The 16,635-nt window shown below is 42.5% G+C and overlaps 2 protein-coding genes across 2 annotated transcripts; both read left to right on the plus strand.

Moving 5' to 3' along the window:
- The first annotated feature begins 5,939 nt into the window (after positions 1–5,939).
- On the plus strand, positions 5,940–7,637 carry LOC149375835 (uncharacterized). The gene has a single exon (XM_089596958.1). It carries the CDS (start codon positions 5,940–5,942, stop codon positions 7,635–7,637), a length of 1,698 nt encoding a protein of 565 aa, XP_089453084.1.
- A 316-nt stretch (positions 7,638–7,953) lies between these two features.
- On the plus strand, positions 7,954–8,664 carry LOC149375836 (uncharacterized). Its single transcript, XM_089596962.1, has one exon. The coding sequence runs from the start codon at positions 7,954–7,956 to the stop codon at positions 8,662–8,664; it is 711 nt and encodes a 236-aa protein (XP_089453088.1).
- Positions 8,665–16,635: the final 7,971 nt, after the last annotated feature.

The raw sequence follows: 16,635 nt of genomic DNA on the forward strand, positions 1-16,635 counted from the left end.
TTTGTCGTTGCATCGAGTCGGTTTGCGCCTACATTAACCATACCGTTGCCTAGTTTTTTAGCTTCTCTTACTTATTGTTTAATGTTTAATCTGTTTCTCGTCTTTTGTGTACGTGTACTCAAAATTACCCCCCCCCCCAGGGGGGGAGCTGTAACGTGAGGGTTCTGACTCAACGAGGGGGGGAGCTGTAACGCGAGGGTATGGGGCTCTGCGGGCGGAGGGGGAGTGGCGCAAGAGCGGGTCAGCCGAGCTATATCGCGCGAGCTTATCCGCGCTCCTCTTTCCAGTGTCGGATTGTTCTCTAGACTCGCTTTGGGATGAGACCAATTACCTACACGCATGAAAATGCACACTCGTGTACGCGCATGTGTCAGTGCTGATGCTGGATGGTATCTGGGTTTACTCCCGCTCCGAGGGAGGGCACAATCCCATGTGTTGTACTTGCGAGGAAACCCCCGCTCTGACCACTCACCTACACGCGCATACATGAAAATGCACACATGCGTACGTGCATGTGTAAGTACGTGCTTGCCCACTTGCGTGCTATTTTTTTCTCGAGAGCGGACGCATAGAGTTATGGTAGAGAAAACATGTATACTATATCATACCTAAAAGCGAATCCCCATAACGTTGGCTTACTCATTGTAGATGCAGTACCTTGTCAATGAATAGAGTAAGTTAATAAATTTAAGGTTTGAGATTGTAAGGATAAAGTGTAAATGGATCCTAATAATGACAAAAATTTTAATTTAATACATATATTTGTAGCAACTTCAATAAGTACAAAAAACAATTTTCACAGTCCTTGCAAGGACCGATTATTGATTTTTAAAAAATATATTATATGCATCTTTCTTTGGACGAGAGCAAATATTTTCGGAATAATTTCCCTTGACTTTTGGTTGAGATGCCTCAACGTGCTTTACTCCCGCTCCGAGAAAGGGACGATCCAATGTGTTGTACTTGCACGGAGGCCCCGCTTTGACCACTCACCTATACGCGCATGCATGAAAATACACATACGCGTACGTGCATGTGTAAGTGCGCGCGCCCGTGCTCATATTTTTTAAGTGTTCATACCTATATTCTCCCAATCGCTCAATGCTTGCCCACTTGCGTGCTATTTTTTTTCTCGAGAGCGGGCGCATAGAGTTATGGGCTATTAAATAAATACAAAAAAAATATTTTTTAATACATATAAGTAGTTGTTGCAACACTTTGGCCCGTCAAAACAAACCCCCACCACTTGGGCAGGGGTCTGCTTTAACGAAACCAAAGTGTTGCATGTAGGTATTTGTGAGGTGAGAGTATGAAAAACTGTCGAGCAGAGGGGAGAACATGCAAAATCTAAACGTCGCAGAAAGAGAGAAAGAGAGAGAGAAACATACGAAATCTTAAAGACGCAGAGAACGATGATATGCAATATAATAAGTATTCTATTACATACGAGGTATATTGCTTTGACGGGCGCAAATTGATCTCGCCATCTGTCTCTTTGTACTAATTTAGTGAAAATGAACGAAGTCACACCGTGGGTATTTTAAATTTTATAAAAATTTTTAAAATTTGTATAACTGCAATTTATTAACAAGTATTATCGGTTATAAGAATAATTTTACACAGTTTTTATTTTATCACATGTATTATATATTAAGTATCACACATCATAATACATAATCATAATCAATGTACATCAAAAATTTAAATAATACTTCGCGGTTTCTGTTATAATTTTTACTTGTAGCACTGTATGGATTGTCCACAAAATTATTAATCACTTACTTTATTGATGCTGCTGATACTACAGCTCTAATCTACTACCGGTAATGTTTTCGTAATATTCCAACCTTGCAGCATAAATACTTGTCTATCGGTTTTCTTCAAAATACACAAACACTAAATGCAGGTCACTCCGGGGTACTTCCACAGCGTAGTTGTACGTGTACCAAGTTAGATTCTCATGTATTATTTCTCGCGGCCACATTGTTTGCAAATCGAGGACGAAATGAAGTACCCCTGGTAATAGCGGTATTGATTTTCATACACTATCACTTCCATTAACACATAAATCACTGATGATTGGGTAAACGGATATTCCCGTAATCGACATAAATGCTGTAAGTGGAAAAACGCCAGGATAGATGGTGGTATGTAGGATTCTTGAATTACCGCCTGATCTTGATCATCACTCACAGTTGCACCTTCGAAGAGGTCCGTCGACTCAGTTAAAAGCATTTTAGTAACTGACTTCTTTTTTTCTAAGTTCATAAATCCGTAAATCATTTTTTACACAATGTTGCAGAATCTTCCTACGTTACACCCCTCTCTCCCATTACAGACATGTGCAAAAACGCTAGGTATGAAAATAATCATACATTCATATGAGATCAGAGGTGGATTGCGCGAGTAATGAGATCGTTTTTTAGCGAGCCACGCGTCAACGTAGCACATCGACACTCTATGATCAAAAGTCAGCACATTCCTAAAAGTAAGACTTCAAATACCCACTATTTAATGTAAGGTAACGATTGTTTTATAACTGTTCTTCTCAAATTCTTGAGAAATCAAGGTGATGGATACTCTATACAAAATAATCAGCGCATTCCTAAGAAAATGAGGAAGCGACTAATTATTATGTGATATAGGATAACTTTTGTTATATAATTTTAAAAACGAAGTATTTGGGTCATTATATGCAAGAGTCAGCACATTCCTTAAAGTAAAGTAACGATTCTTTTGATAATCAATAAAATAAGACGTCTTCCGACTCACGGGGAAAAAAATCGACCAATCACAATTTCTTGCAAAAATACTATATTAATAGCACAAGAAAAACTTTCAGCCCTTAGTATCGTTTTAAAATTAACAATGGAATCTATTACGAAAGCTCATTTGATAAGCGTGCTTAGATGTTTGCTACGCGTTGCACTCATTCGTGAACCACACATTCGTACTATGTGTGGTAGCGCCTGGAGTAGTAATTTTTAATCATTATCGATCAATATATTGCTCAAAAAATTTTATTTTCCTGTCTTACATTGTCGAATAAAAACAGTGAGTGACATGTTTAAACGTAATCTTTTTAATAATACAGTCATTCACGAAACTGTTGTAAAAGCTGTTCAAAAATTTGTCAATCGTAATCACCCATTGGCAAAAATAATCGTGCGCTGTTACCGTAAGTACACCTTAAAATTGTTGCTTTTGTTTACTTTTAGTCATTAAAAATTTAGTTATACCTAGTGATAAGGCAAATGCATGATGATACACTTGGGGACGAATTACTTTTCAATGTTGATACAATCACGGAATGTACACCAACCACGATGAGTGGTAAGCAGACTGTATTACTATATTAATTGATCAGGTATAATTTTTACATTTTTACTTGCAGAGGAAAATCCACAACCATCGACTAGTGGTTTAAATTTATCGATATACGAAGAAATTAGTGGTGATGATGGAAAACATTCAGATACGGAAGAAGCAAGTGGAAAATAAGATTGTAGTAGTAGTAGTAGTAGTAGTAGTAGTAGTAGTAGTAGTAGTAGTAGCAGTAGTAGTAGTAGTAGTAGCAGTAGTAGCAGTAGTAGCAGTAGTAGCAGCGACAGTAGTGAGGATGATGGTGAATATTATGAAATGCATCTTATTCTTTAGTTATTTTTAAATATTCAAAATGTTTTTTAAGAGTTACCGTTGCAGAATGGCGAAGGGGAACGTCCACATTTTATCATCGAAAACATAACAACTAGACGATATCGTCGATTTAATTATGAAGGACGAGAAATTCAAGGTAGATTGGCGAGACCACCCCTAAATGTATATTATATACGCATGGCTTGAGGATTGTATGAATGATTTACATAATCATTTGGTCGAAAAAAGTAATTCTGAAGACTTTATAGGTGTTACTATACGTAAATTCTCAAATGTTTCATCACGGGCCATTGTGGATATCTTTTAGGCCTACTCGAAATTTTATTGTTGAAGATTTATGGGATGTTTTGTTTAGTGCCATGCAGAGCTCGAGTGACTTTAAAATCGATGACAGTTTGTCAATTAATTGTGCCATTATAAGTGGTATCAGTGAAAGAGGACGTGTAGCCTTGACTGAGAACAACGTACGGAAAAAATCAATATTATCCATCAATAACAATGATAATCTTTGTTTACCACGAGCTCTAGCAGTAGCTTACGCTTACGTCGTCCAGGGACAAATACGCACAGGTAGGCTACATAATTATTGGAACCTTATAAGACGTGATTACGGGCCCACTCGAAAGAGAGCTGCTGAAGAGCTTTTGCGACTGAAAAAAATTTGCGTGCCTTATACAAGGTTTGGCCTAACAGTTTCAAAATTTTTTTCCACTCACAAGACAGCAATTGTCGTTTATTCGTTTCAAAATTTTGGGCGTGGTAATCGTCCCCTGTACGATGGTACTCGTTTAGTTTTAGAAACTCAAGGACAAATCATTCATACGTTACGATTAATATACTATGAAAACGCTGAGCATTACGAGCCTACACTGAATTTGATCGGTGCAAGCGGTAGTTGCGGATACTGTATACCATGCAATAAGAGTTATTGGCGTATCGAGGATCACAGATGCTCTAACAAATGCTACAAGTGTATGCAATCTCCTCTTTGCGATGTGACGGGTCCATCAAAAAAGTGTGATTCGTGCCACAGATTATTTTTTAACTTTACGTGTTTTGAAAATCATTTTAAAAAAGGTTCGTATAATAAATCTTTTACCGTTTGCGAAAAAATAAAAATTTACCCGTTATGTTGCAAAACTGTGCGAATATTAAACAAAAAACATAAACATCAATGCGGTATTTCTTTTTGTTGCAATTGTAAAGAGTATTCACCCGTAAATCATCAATGTTACATTCAACCATTGAAATTGAACAGCAAAAGACCTAATTTTTTAATACAATTCTACGATTTTGAAACGCAACAGACAACACCCATCGTGGGTGATTAAGAAGAAAAAATCCACGAAGTAAATCTGTGTATTGTTCAACAAGTTTGTAATGCTTGTAGCAACGTACAAGATACTTCGATAAGTTACTATCATTATGGCATTCGATGCATTTTTTGATGGTCGAACAGGAAACACTGTAAAAATGTACAGATCGGCATGTTTTTGGGCTTTTTATCACTGACCAAGCGACGCACGCTGGCCAAGGAGAGCCTTCCTTTCCCTCTGTCGTCTAAGCACAGTCCATATTTAAAATTGATTTAATTATTAGCGTCATTTTTCCGGTCTTCTTTCCTGATTCGCCTTCATCTTCATATTTGCTGTAAAGAAAAAATACAAGTTGTCTCCTATCATTGAAGAGTTCGTGTTGAGCTTTTTATTTTTCCTACTCTCTACAGGCATTTGTCAATGATAACGGGTACGTTTCCCCCCCGCGACCTTGATAACGGTCCATCGCGACCTAGAGGCTCGAAACGAAACATTGGTAGCAGAGCGTGGTTGCCTGTACGAGAGCAGCGGAACTCGACAAACACGAGGAAATCTTCGATAACGGAGCTGTGCAGCTAGCCGGGACAGCAGGGCTTCCTGGTGGCATCGCAACGAGCAGCTTCTGTTGTCTACTCGTCTCATCGGTTTTACCACCAGCTTCTCTGAGAGCCATTCTTCGGCTACGATAAGTAGAGCAAACGGAAAAAGGTCTGTGAGTAGACAATTGTCTCAACTTGTTCGGCAAATTTCGTTTTTGAAGGCTTCAAGGCCACATTCCGATCGTGCTATATCGAGCGAGTACGCCGATACATCAAGTCGCTTACTAGGAGAGCGTTTGTTTACTAGCGCGCTCGCTTTTCTCTGTTGTTCGCTGTAGTCGCTTGGCCTCGCAGTGAGCCGCGACTCACAAGCATACTTCTCGAGTCGTTGTTTTGATCGCGTTAAACGCTTAGGTCTCTAAGCAGCATGGATAAGCTTCACCGATGCCAAAAAAAATTGACGACGAATATAACAAATTTCTACGACAACTCGACCGTCAAGGTCGCCGTAGAAAAACAAACTCTGTCACACTTCGAGACGCGGCTAGGTATTCTCGAGAACTATTGGTCAACTTTCATTTCTCGACACGAGGACTTGCTCGAGTACGAAGAGCAGCTAGCCGGCGATAGCTACTTCAAGGACGATATATACTCGCTAGTTGAGCTGGCGTATAGCGAAGCGAAAGCGCGCCTCTTGACGCGAATTTCGGAGCTCAGGGGCCCCACGCCGTTTCCCGGTCAACTTCCCGCGCCTATTATCAACGCTAATGCTGCGGAGCAATACGCGTCTTTGCCACGGATTGCTCTGCCCACTTTCTCGGGTAAACAAGAGGAATGGGAGAGCTTCAAGCAGCGCTTTTCCTCGCTTGTCGTCTCGAAGGCCACCGTCCCGCCGATAGCAAAATTGCAGCACTTGCTCAATGCTGTGCAGGGCGCGGCTGCGCAACGTCTGAAGGGTATCGAACTCACAGACGTAAACTTCGAGGTCACATGGACAAAACTCAATCGTCGCTATGATAATCCACGCATACGTTTGTTTAACGGTATCGAGAGCTTGATTCAGCTTCCAGCTGTTAAAGCACGCAATGTTGCGGATCTTAACGAAACAATGGATCGTGTGGAAGAATCGGTTCGCGCGCTAATAGATCTTGGTTGCCCGATCGAGCAAACTAATTATTTTGTTGTTCATTGCGTCATTCGTAAGCTCGACTTAACGTCTAGCGAGGCGTGGGAAGTTTCGCAGGAACGGACGGTTGGCTTTCCTTCATACGCAGATTTAACCACTTTCCTGGAGCACCGAATTCACGCGCTTGAGCAGGCTCACGTCGGCCCGCAGTCGAGCGACGCCGGAAAATCTAACTTGGCATCAAAACAAAGCGGCGATCGTTCTAAACGCGTCGCGGCGAACGCTGCACAAACGGACGAGTCCACCGGAACAACAAAGAGCTGCGTAGCTTGCAAAGGTAATCACTACGTAAATAGGTGCCGCGATTTCAAATCCATGCCGGTATCGCAGCGCTGGGATTTATGCAAACGCGAGAGGCTTTGCGTAAATTGCCTGAGAGCGTCGCATTTTGTGGAAAAATGCCCCTCTTCCAATCGTTGTGTGACTTGCGATGCAAAGCACCACTCGAAGTTGCACTTCGAGAGAATAGCAAAGCCGCGCAACGAGGAGGTTTCCTCGCGCGTTGGCGCCCCTCGAAAGGATGACAATCCTTCGGACGAGCCTGCTGGCCCTCCTGTTGCTGCGCACAATGCGTTAGTTGGTCGCACAATTCTTCTTGCGACCGCTGAACTAATCACGATTGGCCCCAACGGCAAGCGGCTGCGCATTCGCGCTCTTGTTGACCCTGGGGCCGAGCGCTCCTTCATTACGCATCACGTGATCTCAGAGCTGGGACTTCCTTGTAGTTCCGTGAATATCAAGGTCGTCGGAGTAGGCAGGAGCGCTTCTTCTACAGCGCACCGCGAAGCTGAACTCAAGGTGGCACCCCGAGGCGAATCCAACGTAACGATCTCGGTCATGGCGTTAGTGTTGCCTAAGCTCTCTCAGCCTCTGCCTTACAAGCATGCTGTTACCTCGGAATTGCCTCATATCCAAGGGCTCAAGTTAGCCGATCCATAGTTCTTCGAGTCTCGACAGATAGACTGCATCCTCGGTGCCAACGTCTATCCGTCGGTCATTCAAGATGGGACAAAGCGCGGTCCAGCGGGCGCCCCTTTAGCTCAAAACTTCGCTTTCGGATGGCTGCTCACGGACCCCCTGGCCAGCGTTGACACAAGCAACACGATGCACGTTCGCGCGTTTCACAATCACACTGATAATCTACTTGCAGTAGAATTACAGAAGCTTTGGGAAATCGAGGAGGCGCCACGCAAATCCTTGCTCACGAGCGACGAGATCAAATGCGAGGAGTTGTTTCATCAGACTTCTTTTCGCAATGTTTTCCGCCTCTCGAGATATCGCCGCTGCTTGCTTCATTCGCTCCGAGAAGCGCAGACATCGTGATAGCGATCTCGCTGAGTCTGATGGTAGCTTCATGCAGGACTACATAGACCAGCGTCACATGGAACCCGTGCCAGCTGACGAGCTCAGCAGGCCATCCTTTTATTTGCCTCATCATGCAGTGAGACGGCCTGAGAATCCGAGTAAGGTGCGCGTAGTCTTCAACGCGTCGCAAAAGGACTCAAACGGCGTCTCGCTCAACGACTTGCTGCTGGCAGGTCCCAAGCTTCAAGCGAAAATCGCTCAAGTGCTGATGCTGTGGAGATTTTTTAAGTTTGTATTTATAACGGACGTAGTCCAAATGTTTCGACAGATCCTTGTACACCCGGACGACAGGGACTGGCAACGAGTGCTCTGGCGCTCCTCCGCCGCTGAGCCCATCACGGACTATCGGTGCACGACTATCACCTATGGGACGGCCTCTGCGCCCTACTTGGCGCTCAAGGTCATGCAAACTCTCGCTAGGGACGGCGCCAAGACTCACCCACACGCCACTGAGACGCTACGCCGTCGACTCTACGTCGACGACCTATTTGCTGGAGCGGACACGCTGGACCAGGCACGCGAGCGGCGCGACGATTCAGCTGCTGTCATCCGCCGGCATGGCGCTAGGCAAATGGGCAAGCAACAACTCCTTTATCCTTGAGGGGCTTGAAGCAATGGCGGCTAAGGCCATTAACCTCAAGCAGGACGACGCCGTGTCAACACTGGGCCTGCAGTGGCTGCCCAGCTCGGACTCCTTCACCTTTAAACCAAAGGAGATGCTCGTCGGTCATGAAATCACCAAGCGCGTCATGCTGTCAGAGATTGCGCGACTCTTCGACCCTCTTGGCTGGATAGCTCCGATAATCGTAAGTGCAAAGATTGTTTTACAGGATATTTGGCTCCTCAGCCTCGAGTGGGATGAGCTGCTGCCCAACGACCTCCAGTCACGCTGGACGCGCTTTCGGAGTAAGATGCAACAGATCTCGCTCATCAGCCTCCCGCGGTGGCTGGGTGGCCTCGAGGCCGAGGAATGGCACCTGCATGGATTTGCTGACGCCTCAAAGCGAGCTTATGCAGCAGCGATTTATGCGGTGTACCCGAATCGCTCTGCTCAGCTCCTCTTTGCAAAAACAAAGTTGGCGCCCACCAAAGTTCAGTCACTGCCTAGACTCGAACTGTGCGGCGCAGTGCTGGCCGCACGATTGGCCAAGCACGTGTCGGACGCTTCACCAATCAAGCCGAGTCGCATCCACCTCTGGTCAGACTCACGCGTGGTGCTGGACTGGCTGAAGACTCATCCGGCCCACTGGCCAACCTTCGTCGCCAATAGAACGAGCGAAGCCTTTGGCGCTCGTTCAATTTCCTCTTTGGTGGCACGGACCTGTGTAGCTCACGCAGGAGCAAGAGAAGTGGCCTACTCAAGCTGCAGACGCCACTCCCAACGACCAGCCGCAGGTGTTCGCGGCGCAGGAGGAGAGACCCAAGGACGTCTCTGTGCACCCGTGCCTTCCTCGTTTTCAAAAGTTCTCCAGCTTTGACAAGATCGTCCGGATGCTAGCTTACAGCTGGCGTTGGCGCGTTCGCCCCATCTCCCAAGAACACCATCCGATTAATCCCTTTCTTTCAGGCAAAGAGATTCGGCTCGCCACTCTTCTCTGTTTTAGAATTATTCAGAGTCATCACTTTGCTAGCGAGCTGGAGAGGTTGAAGCGTGACAGCTCTGTCTCCGCTCGCAGCCCTCTCCGTCGGCTGTCGCCTTTCATCGACGATAACGGAGTCATTCAAGTCAGCGGCCGCCTCGATCATTCAGCGCTTCCGTACAGCGAGAGGCACCCGGTCATCCTGCCGAGCCGTTGCACGATCGTCAGGAGACTCGTCGAAGACACTCACCAGCGGACCCTTCATGGCGGGGTCCAATTGATGCTGTCGCCCTTGCGTCGGTCCGTTTGGATTTTACGGGGCCAGCGCCTAGCGGTCGGAGTACTCCACCGCTGTGCTAAGTGCACGCGCCACGCTGCACGGAGCCCTAGCCAACTCATGGGCCAACTGCCGACTGCACGAGTCTCCCCGTCTCGTCCGTTCTCGCACACGGGTGTGGACTTCGCTGGACCGATCCCCATCCTGTTTTCAAGAGGACGAGGCACCAAAACAACCAAAGGCTACATCACCGTCTTTATTTGCACTGTCACGCGGGCAGTTCACCTCGAGGTAGCCTCTGAACTTTCAACCCATGCTTTTCTTGCAGCCTACTCTCGTTTCGCTGCACGCCGTGGAGTTTGCGCAGTGCTGTACTCGGACAACGCCACGAACTTCAAAGGCGCAGCTTCCGAGCTTCAGCGCATGCTGGCCAGCTCTTCATTTGCTTCAAACATCTCCGAGAAGCTGGCAGCTCAAGGAACGGACTGGTCCTTCATCCCCCCTCGAGCTCCTCATTTTGGCGGGCTTTGGGAAGCCACCGTCCGAAGCGCAAAGCATTACCTCAAGCGCGTGATCGGCGAGACAAGGCTCACCTTCGAGGAACTGTCGACGTTGTGGGCCAAAATTGAGGCCTGCCTCAACTCAAGGCCACTGTGCGCCTTGAGCAATGAAGTTACGGGCGAGCTCGCCCTCACTCCGGCACATTTCCTGGTCGGCTCTGCGCTGCTCTCTCACCCCGAGCCATATGACGAAGCGCAGAGGCTAATGTCACCTTCCAACCGCTGGAAACTACTTGTCGACCTTCGTAACTCATTTTGGTCCAGCTGGAGAAAGGAGGTCCTGCATCAGCATCTCAAGTGATGCAAGTGGCAGACTCCTCGAACGAATTTACAAGAAGGAGACGTCGTTCTCGTGCGTGATAAACTCGCACCCCCAGCCACCTGGCCCTTGGGTGTGGTAATTGCCACGCAGGCCGGAAAGGACAACCTTGTGCGCGTAGCCACGGTGAAGACGGCTGCCTCGACGCTTTCGCGACCAATTGTGAAGCTTGTTAAACTGTTAACTCAATCCGAGCTCGAGAAGTGCTATTCCGAGCAATCAAAATAAACTCAGTGCTAATCAGTAGTTTGTTTACTTACTAACCCATTAAGTAATTTGAGTTTCTGTTTGTTTGTTTTTTTTTCAATTGCAAAATTTGTAAATCCTTCATGTTCATGTCAGCTCGTGGCCAGGGTAAGCTACTAACACTATTGTATATAACTGCGCTAGCTCTCGCCGTAGCAGTAGGTTTAGCTCTATCCGCTTACAGGCTTTTTTTCTATCTCGCTTTTTTCAATTCATTTTGACGCGGTTGCCTCAAGGTGGGCGGTATGTTCGCGTATGTGTGTATACGCTTATTGAGAGCGAGAAAGAGAGAGACGAAGGCCTCGTGGCACCGCAACGCGGGGGGGTCTCTCCCAAAAGGGCCCCCCTCCACTAATTGTCGCCGCGTTGTCCAGTCTCTCTAGACAAACCGCGAGTGAGTGAGTTGCAATCGAAGAGCGTTAGAACGAGCGTGACTTAAGTACTCGTCTGCTTCGATCGGCATGTTTTTGGGCTTTCTCTCACTGACCAAGCGACGCACGCTGGCCAAGGAGAGCCTTCCTCTCTCTCCGTCGTCTAAGCACAGTCCATATTTAAAATTGATTTAATTATAAGCGTCATTTTTCCGGTCTTCTTTCCTGATTCGCCGTCATCTTCATATTTGCTGTAAAGAAAAAATACAAGTTGTCTCCTATCATCGAAGAGTTCGTGTTGAGCGTTTTATTTTTCCTACTCTCTACAGGCATTTGTCAACGATAACGGGTACGTTTCCCCCCCGCGACCTTGATAACGGTCCATCGCGACCTAGAGGCTCGAAACGAAACACGCAATTCGAATTAAAATTAATAACTAAATTTTTTTACAATATACATATAAAATACTTTAGTTCCCCCTATTTTGGTGTTGCCATTCGGATTATAGGACCTAAGTTAGTCAACTTTTTTTTGGTCAATAATATCCTAAATATAATAAACGATGAAGAAAATTTATTTTCGAACCTTACATTTTTATCTGGGTTTACGGGTGCAAATACCGATAAGAAATTAGTAGAAAAATTCTACCGTAAAACCAATGAATTTTGTAAAGGTTTTATTGGAGTGTAACAATATACGGCAGGTAAAAATTCAGAGCTAATGGACTAAGAACATAAAAGGTAGTGTGATGTCGCGATTCCTGTTCACTGCAGCTGCAATCGCGAGCGCAAGAAATATTTTCCCACAGAAATTTAATGCAGTACTTTTGTAACACATGGTCGTAGTATTGATAGCAAGAGAAATTATTTACAAAATACCTCAAAAAAATAATGTCAAATAAAGGAATGTGAAAGTTTTGTACACGTACAACTTGGCGTTTTCTCCTTAAGTTGGCGTTTAATGCTCGTAACAGCAAATCACTGTCTCTAAGACAATAATTATTAACATTACAAATTGACAAGTCAGATGTACAGTAACCTACAAACGAATCATACACCATAATCAACGAAGTTGGTAAACGTGACACAAGAACGCAGAGTCACTGTGCAAGGTGCTAATTTAAATAAATAGCAACTTACATTTATATTTATTATATAATAACAAGCTTAAAGTAGTGTGAAATCATGTTTATATAGGTAATACCTGTCCGAAGATAAGAATAGGACATCAATCATAACCAGATAAATTTTTACCAGAGAAGTCAAGTTTTTATCTTTGAAACGGTTAATGCTACATTCAATTTAACTATGCCATTAGAAAGCACATTGAATTTTACGTAAGATGTGTTAGTTTCAACCCTCTACGATGATCAGGTAAAATTTTACGGGGGGGTCAAAAGTCAAATTGTTACTTTGTATAAATATAATTTATTATTATAAATAATATTAGGACAAACTGAAGATTAATAGATACATAGATTTAAATGAAAATAGATAATTTTTTTTCTTATTGTATACAGATATTGATGAATTTAAAACATATTTTTATTTTTAAAAAGATCTGCAGCGACTGGGATTTGAACCTTCATTCTCGAGCTTCCGAGTCAGGCTCCGCAACCACTAGACCACGGGTCATGATGTCCGCGCAACTATGGATAAAATACATATGGGAACGTGTACTGTTTATCATACACACAATAAAGTTAAAAATTAAAAGGTTTTCTGTGGACCACGGTATTAACAACGGATAATTAGTCGATTCAAAATAAGTTGTCGGCACGTATCAATTTTTAGCCCTGATAAATCAAATTATATGTTTCTCTTAATATTTACATTCGTATAACCTCAAGTTTGAAACTCAATAGGCGTATATACCTATAGACATAGTACGAAATGACTTTTGAACATAGTAATTTTTACTATACCGAATAGCAATGCAGTGGAATGAGAAATTTTACCATGTTACATAGCAAATTCTACTTTAGAATGTGGTACATTTTAAAATGATTACAATAAAATTTACTATGTTGTGTAGCAAAAATTGTACCATCACAATTTTTACTGTGTTAGACATACTAATTTTTATCATGCCATTAAATAATTTTTGCAGGGCTACTGCATGATAAAAATTATGTAAAATATAATAAAAATGATTCTAAACATAATAATTTTGCGTCATCAGGTGTGTATGTCTCAGCTTTTCTAAAAAATGTAGTTATTTTTAATACGGTTATAATACTTTTGGTAACACTACTTTTCGCAGTGTCCTAAAGGGAAAATCCTATAATGTGATTAACTTGTAAAGGCCCGGATCTGCAAGCTTTTGGTTTTATGTATGTGTATTGGAGAGGAGGATAGTGCTAAAGAGAGGATTAAGGAGGATGGCAGGAATGCAGAAATACGCACACTTAAATAACGTTTAATGTCTTTTAAGTTTGTTTTCAGCTTCAAATCAAAAACTAAAAACTGTGGACTACAGTCTCACGCTCCTTCACAGGCTGCGGGACAGCAGATAGTCCAACTATTTGTTTGTTTAAGAAAAATTAAAAGGAAGGAAGAAGTAGAGTGTTGAATATAATATCCAGATTAACTTACCTTTCTTTCCGCTAATTATTGATTCTGATGGCCTGCACTTCCTCTTTCCGTCGATTTATAATTATTAATTTTTTTATTTTTTTATTTGTTATTTATTATTTTATAATAATTTAAATTCCTTCATCAATTAGTTTTATATCACTTTATTTTATATTACTAGTATACATATAAAATAAAACAGAAAAGGAAAAAATAGACGGATTGTCTGGTTAATCTTATAAAATTAATTATTACGTCTGCACTTGATGAGCGGCAGCGGGCTACTAACTAAAACGCCGCGCAAAGAAATGCACCTTGCACGAAGTTTTAGTTAAACTTCTTTGTCTTACTTGCTATGGGGCCGGTACTTGCTGACTTCATGTGTTTAGGCTTCATGGCTCGCTCCGGTTGTCACTTGACACTTCCAAGAGCCACGAAGTTCACAGTCAGCTTTGTTAGGCGACGACTCTCGTTGAGTATGACTCTGTAAAGAGTCTTAAAATTTTATCATTGGGAATGAAATATAACAGGATAAAATAGAATAAAAACAAAAATTTATTAATTTACGCAAGTCGTCACCTAACAGCCTCCTCTTCTTAAAACTATCACCGTCCTCGGTGAATATATTATATTATATTATTTTATTGGTTTTTTTTTTTTTTTTTTTTTTTTTTTTTTTTTTTTTTTTTTTCATTTTATAAGTAAACATTTATGAGTTACATAACATAAACATTTTACAATAATCCTTATAGTAATAAAATAAAGTATTAATTTACAGAATTATTACATTTGTTTATTCGGGACTGAGAGAAAGGGAAGGAATGGATTCGTGAATATTACGTCTTCTTCTTCTCCTTGGCCCCTGATTTTGTGTTGTTAATTGCTAGTCTATTAAGTGCATCAAGATTTGCTGACACTCCCATCTCAAGGCATAGTTTATTGTGCCAGTCGTATTTTACCAAGTTGATATTTTCCTGGCATGACGGGCAGATCTTTTTTAATTTCATTTGTGTTTTGCACAGAAGACTGTGCACCTTAAGATGGCATTTGGATATTACATTTCCACACGATGAATGTGTTATTATTTCACGGTTTTTTGGCGAGTCTTTTTGGGAGTAATTCGCCCCATACATTTTGAGTCCTTTGAGGGCCCTTTCCGTCGATTCTTCGTTACAGTATGTAGCGAAGCTTAGGTATAACTGTCTTCCATCGTCGCGTTTGACATCTAATGGGTAGTAGTTTAAATGGCTCAAAGGGCCAAAGGTCATTAACAACCGGGTGTATTCATCCGGATTCATAATGGCCGGTACCTTAGATACTACTTTTCGTGGAAGTGAGTCATTGTCTTTTGGATCGTTATTTATTTTGATCGTGTTTTCTATTTTTGGGTTTTTTGTAAATACATTTTTTGGCTGCTGAGTTATGCAATACACTACTATCTGGCGCATGTTTTCTGCCCACTCAGCGGATCCATACGTTATATGAACGGGAACAATATCTTCCCGTGTTTGTTTTTTGGTTGAAAAATGAATATCTTCTATTGGATATTTGTTTTCGAAAAATTCAATAATATAATTTGTGTGAATAGGTTTTTTTAAAATGACGCTTATTTTAGTCCCGGTACGATTTACTCTTACAAATCGTAATATTGGACTAAGCTCTTCTTCATTAATTTTTTTAAAGGTTTTGACTTCCGTCGTTGATTCTACATTCTTAGCTGGTGCTTCGATGTTTCGTGAAGATGATTTGTCTTCTATTTCTATGGTCATTGTATCATTTAAGGTTGCTGCAGCAACTGCTGCATCACATAGTTGGTAATATTCGACCTCGTAGCTGGTGTATGGGGCCGAACATGGCTGTTCTTCTAATGATAACATCGGACCAAATTTGTTAAGCAATGTTTCCAATTGGCGCTTGTCAATTGGTTCTTCGGTCATTATGTTTAACCAACGTCCATTTTCCGATATATTGTGGACCTTGACTTGTCTTTTATTTGGCAAGGGGACAGGTGCCATTGACTTTGCCCAATTCCTCTCGTCCGATACATTCGACAATGAGTCAAATAGCTCCTGTAGCGTTGGCGCTGCATTTAGGTTATCAGCCGCTAACGCTGCCTCCCGTGGTGAAAGGAATGTCACTTCGTAACTTAAGTACCCCATAGCACAGGGTTCCCGTTCGATGGACCTCACTATCCCGAAGTTTTCTAGAATTTTTTTTAGCATTAGCCTACTATAATCCCCCTGCAGCAGTATGCTTAGCTGGGATCCATCAGCCATTGCTTCTATGATATTAGCGTTTTGTTTGTCCATTGTGTGTGTAATTCTGCAAGCGTAAATATGATGGATGTTGTGAGGATCCTCACTTGATACTGTACATATATGAGTGTTCTTGTAGTTTACTTCGTGTTGTTATTGTTCGTAAGTGATGTATGGAATGCAGATATGAGAATAAAATTAGGTTTATGAAACTATTGGATAATGGGTAGGGAATACATGGATAGATACAATTATTACTTATCATGCTATGCCGAAATATTTGCGTATTTTCAATACAATTGAATAAGTAGTTTTAATACATGCTAAAGCTTAATATCACAAAAAAGGAGAAAAAAAAATTTGACAATAGAGTAACATGCAGCTAAAATAG

Source organism: Copidosoma floridanum, unplaced genomic scaffold, assembly GCF_036245765.1.
Source record: "Copidosoma floridanum isolate Cflo_tuat_1 unplaced genomic scaffold, Cflo_Japanese_pri ptg000004l, whole genome shotgun sequence".
NCBI lineage: Eukaryota > Metazoa > Arthropoda > Insecta > Hymenoptera > Encyrtidae > Copidosoma > Copidosoma floridanum.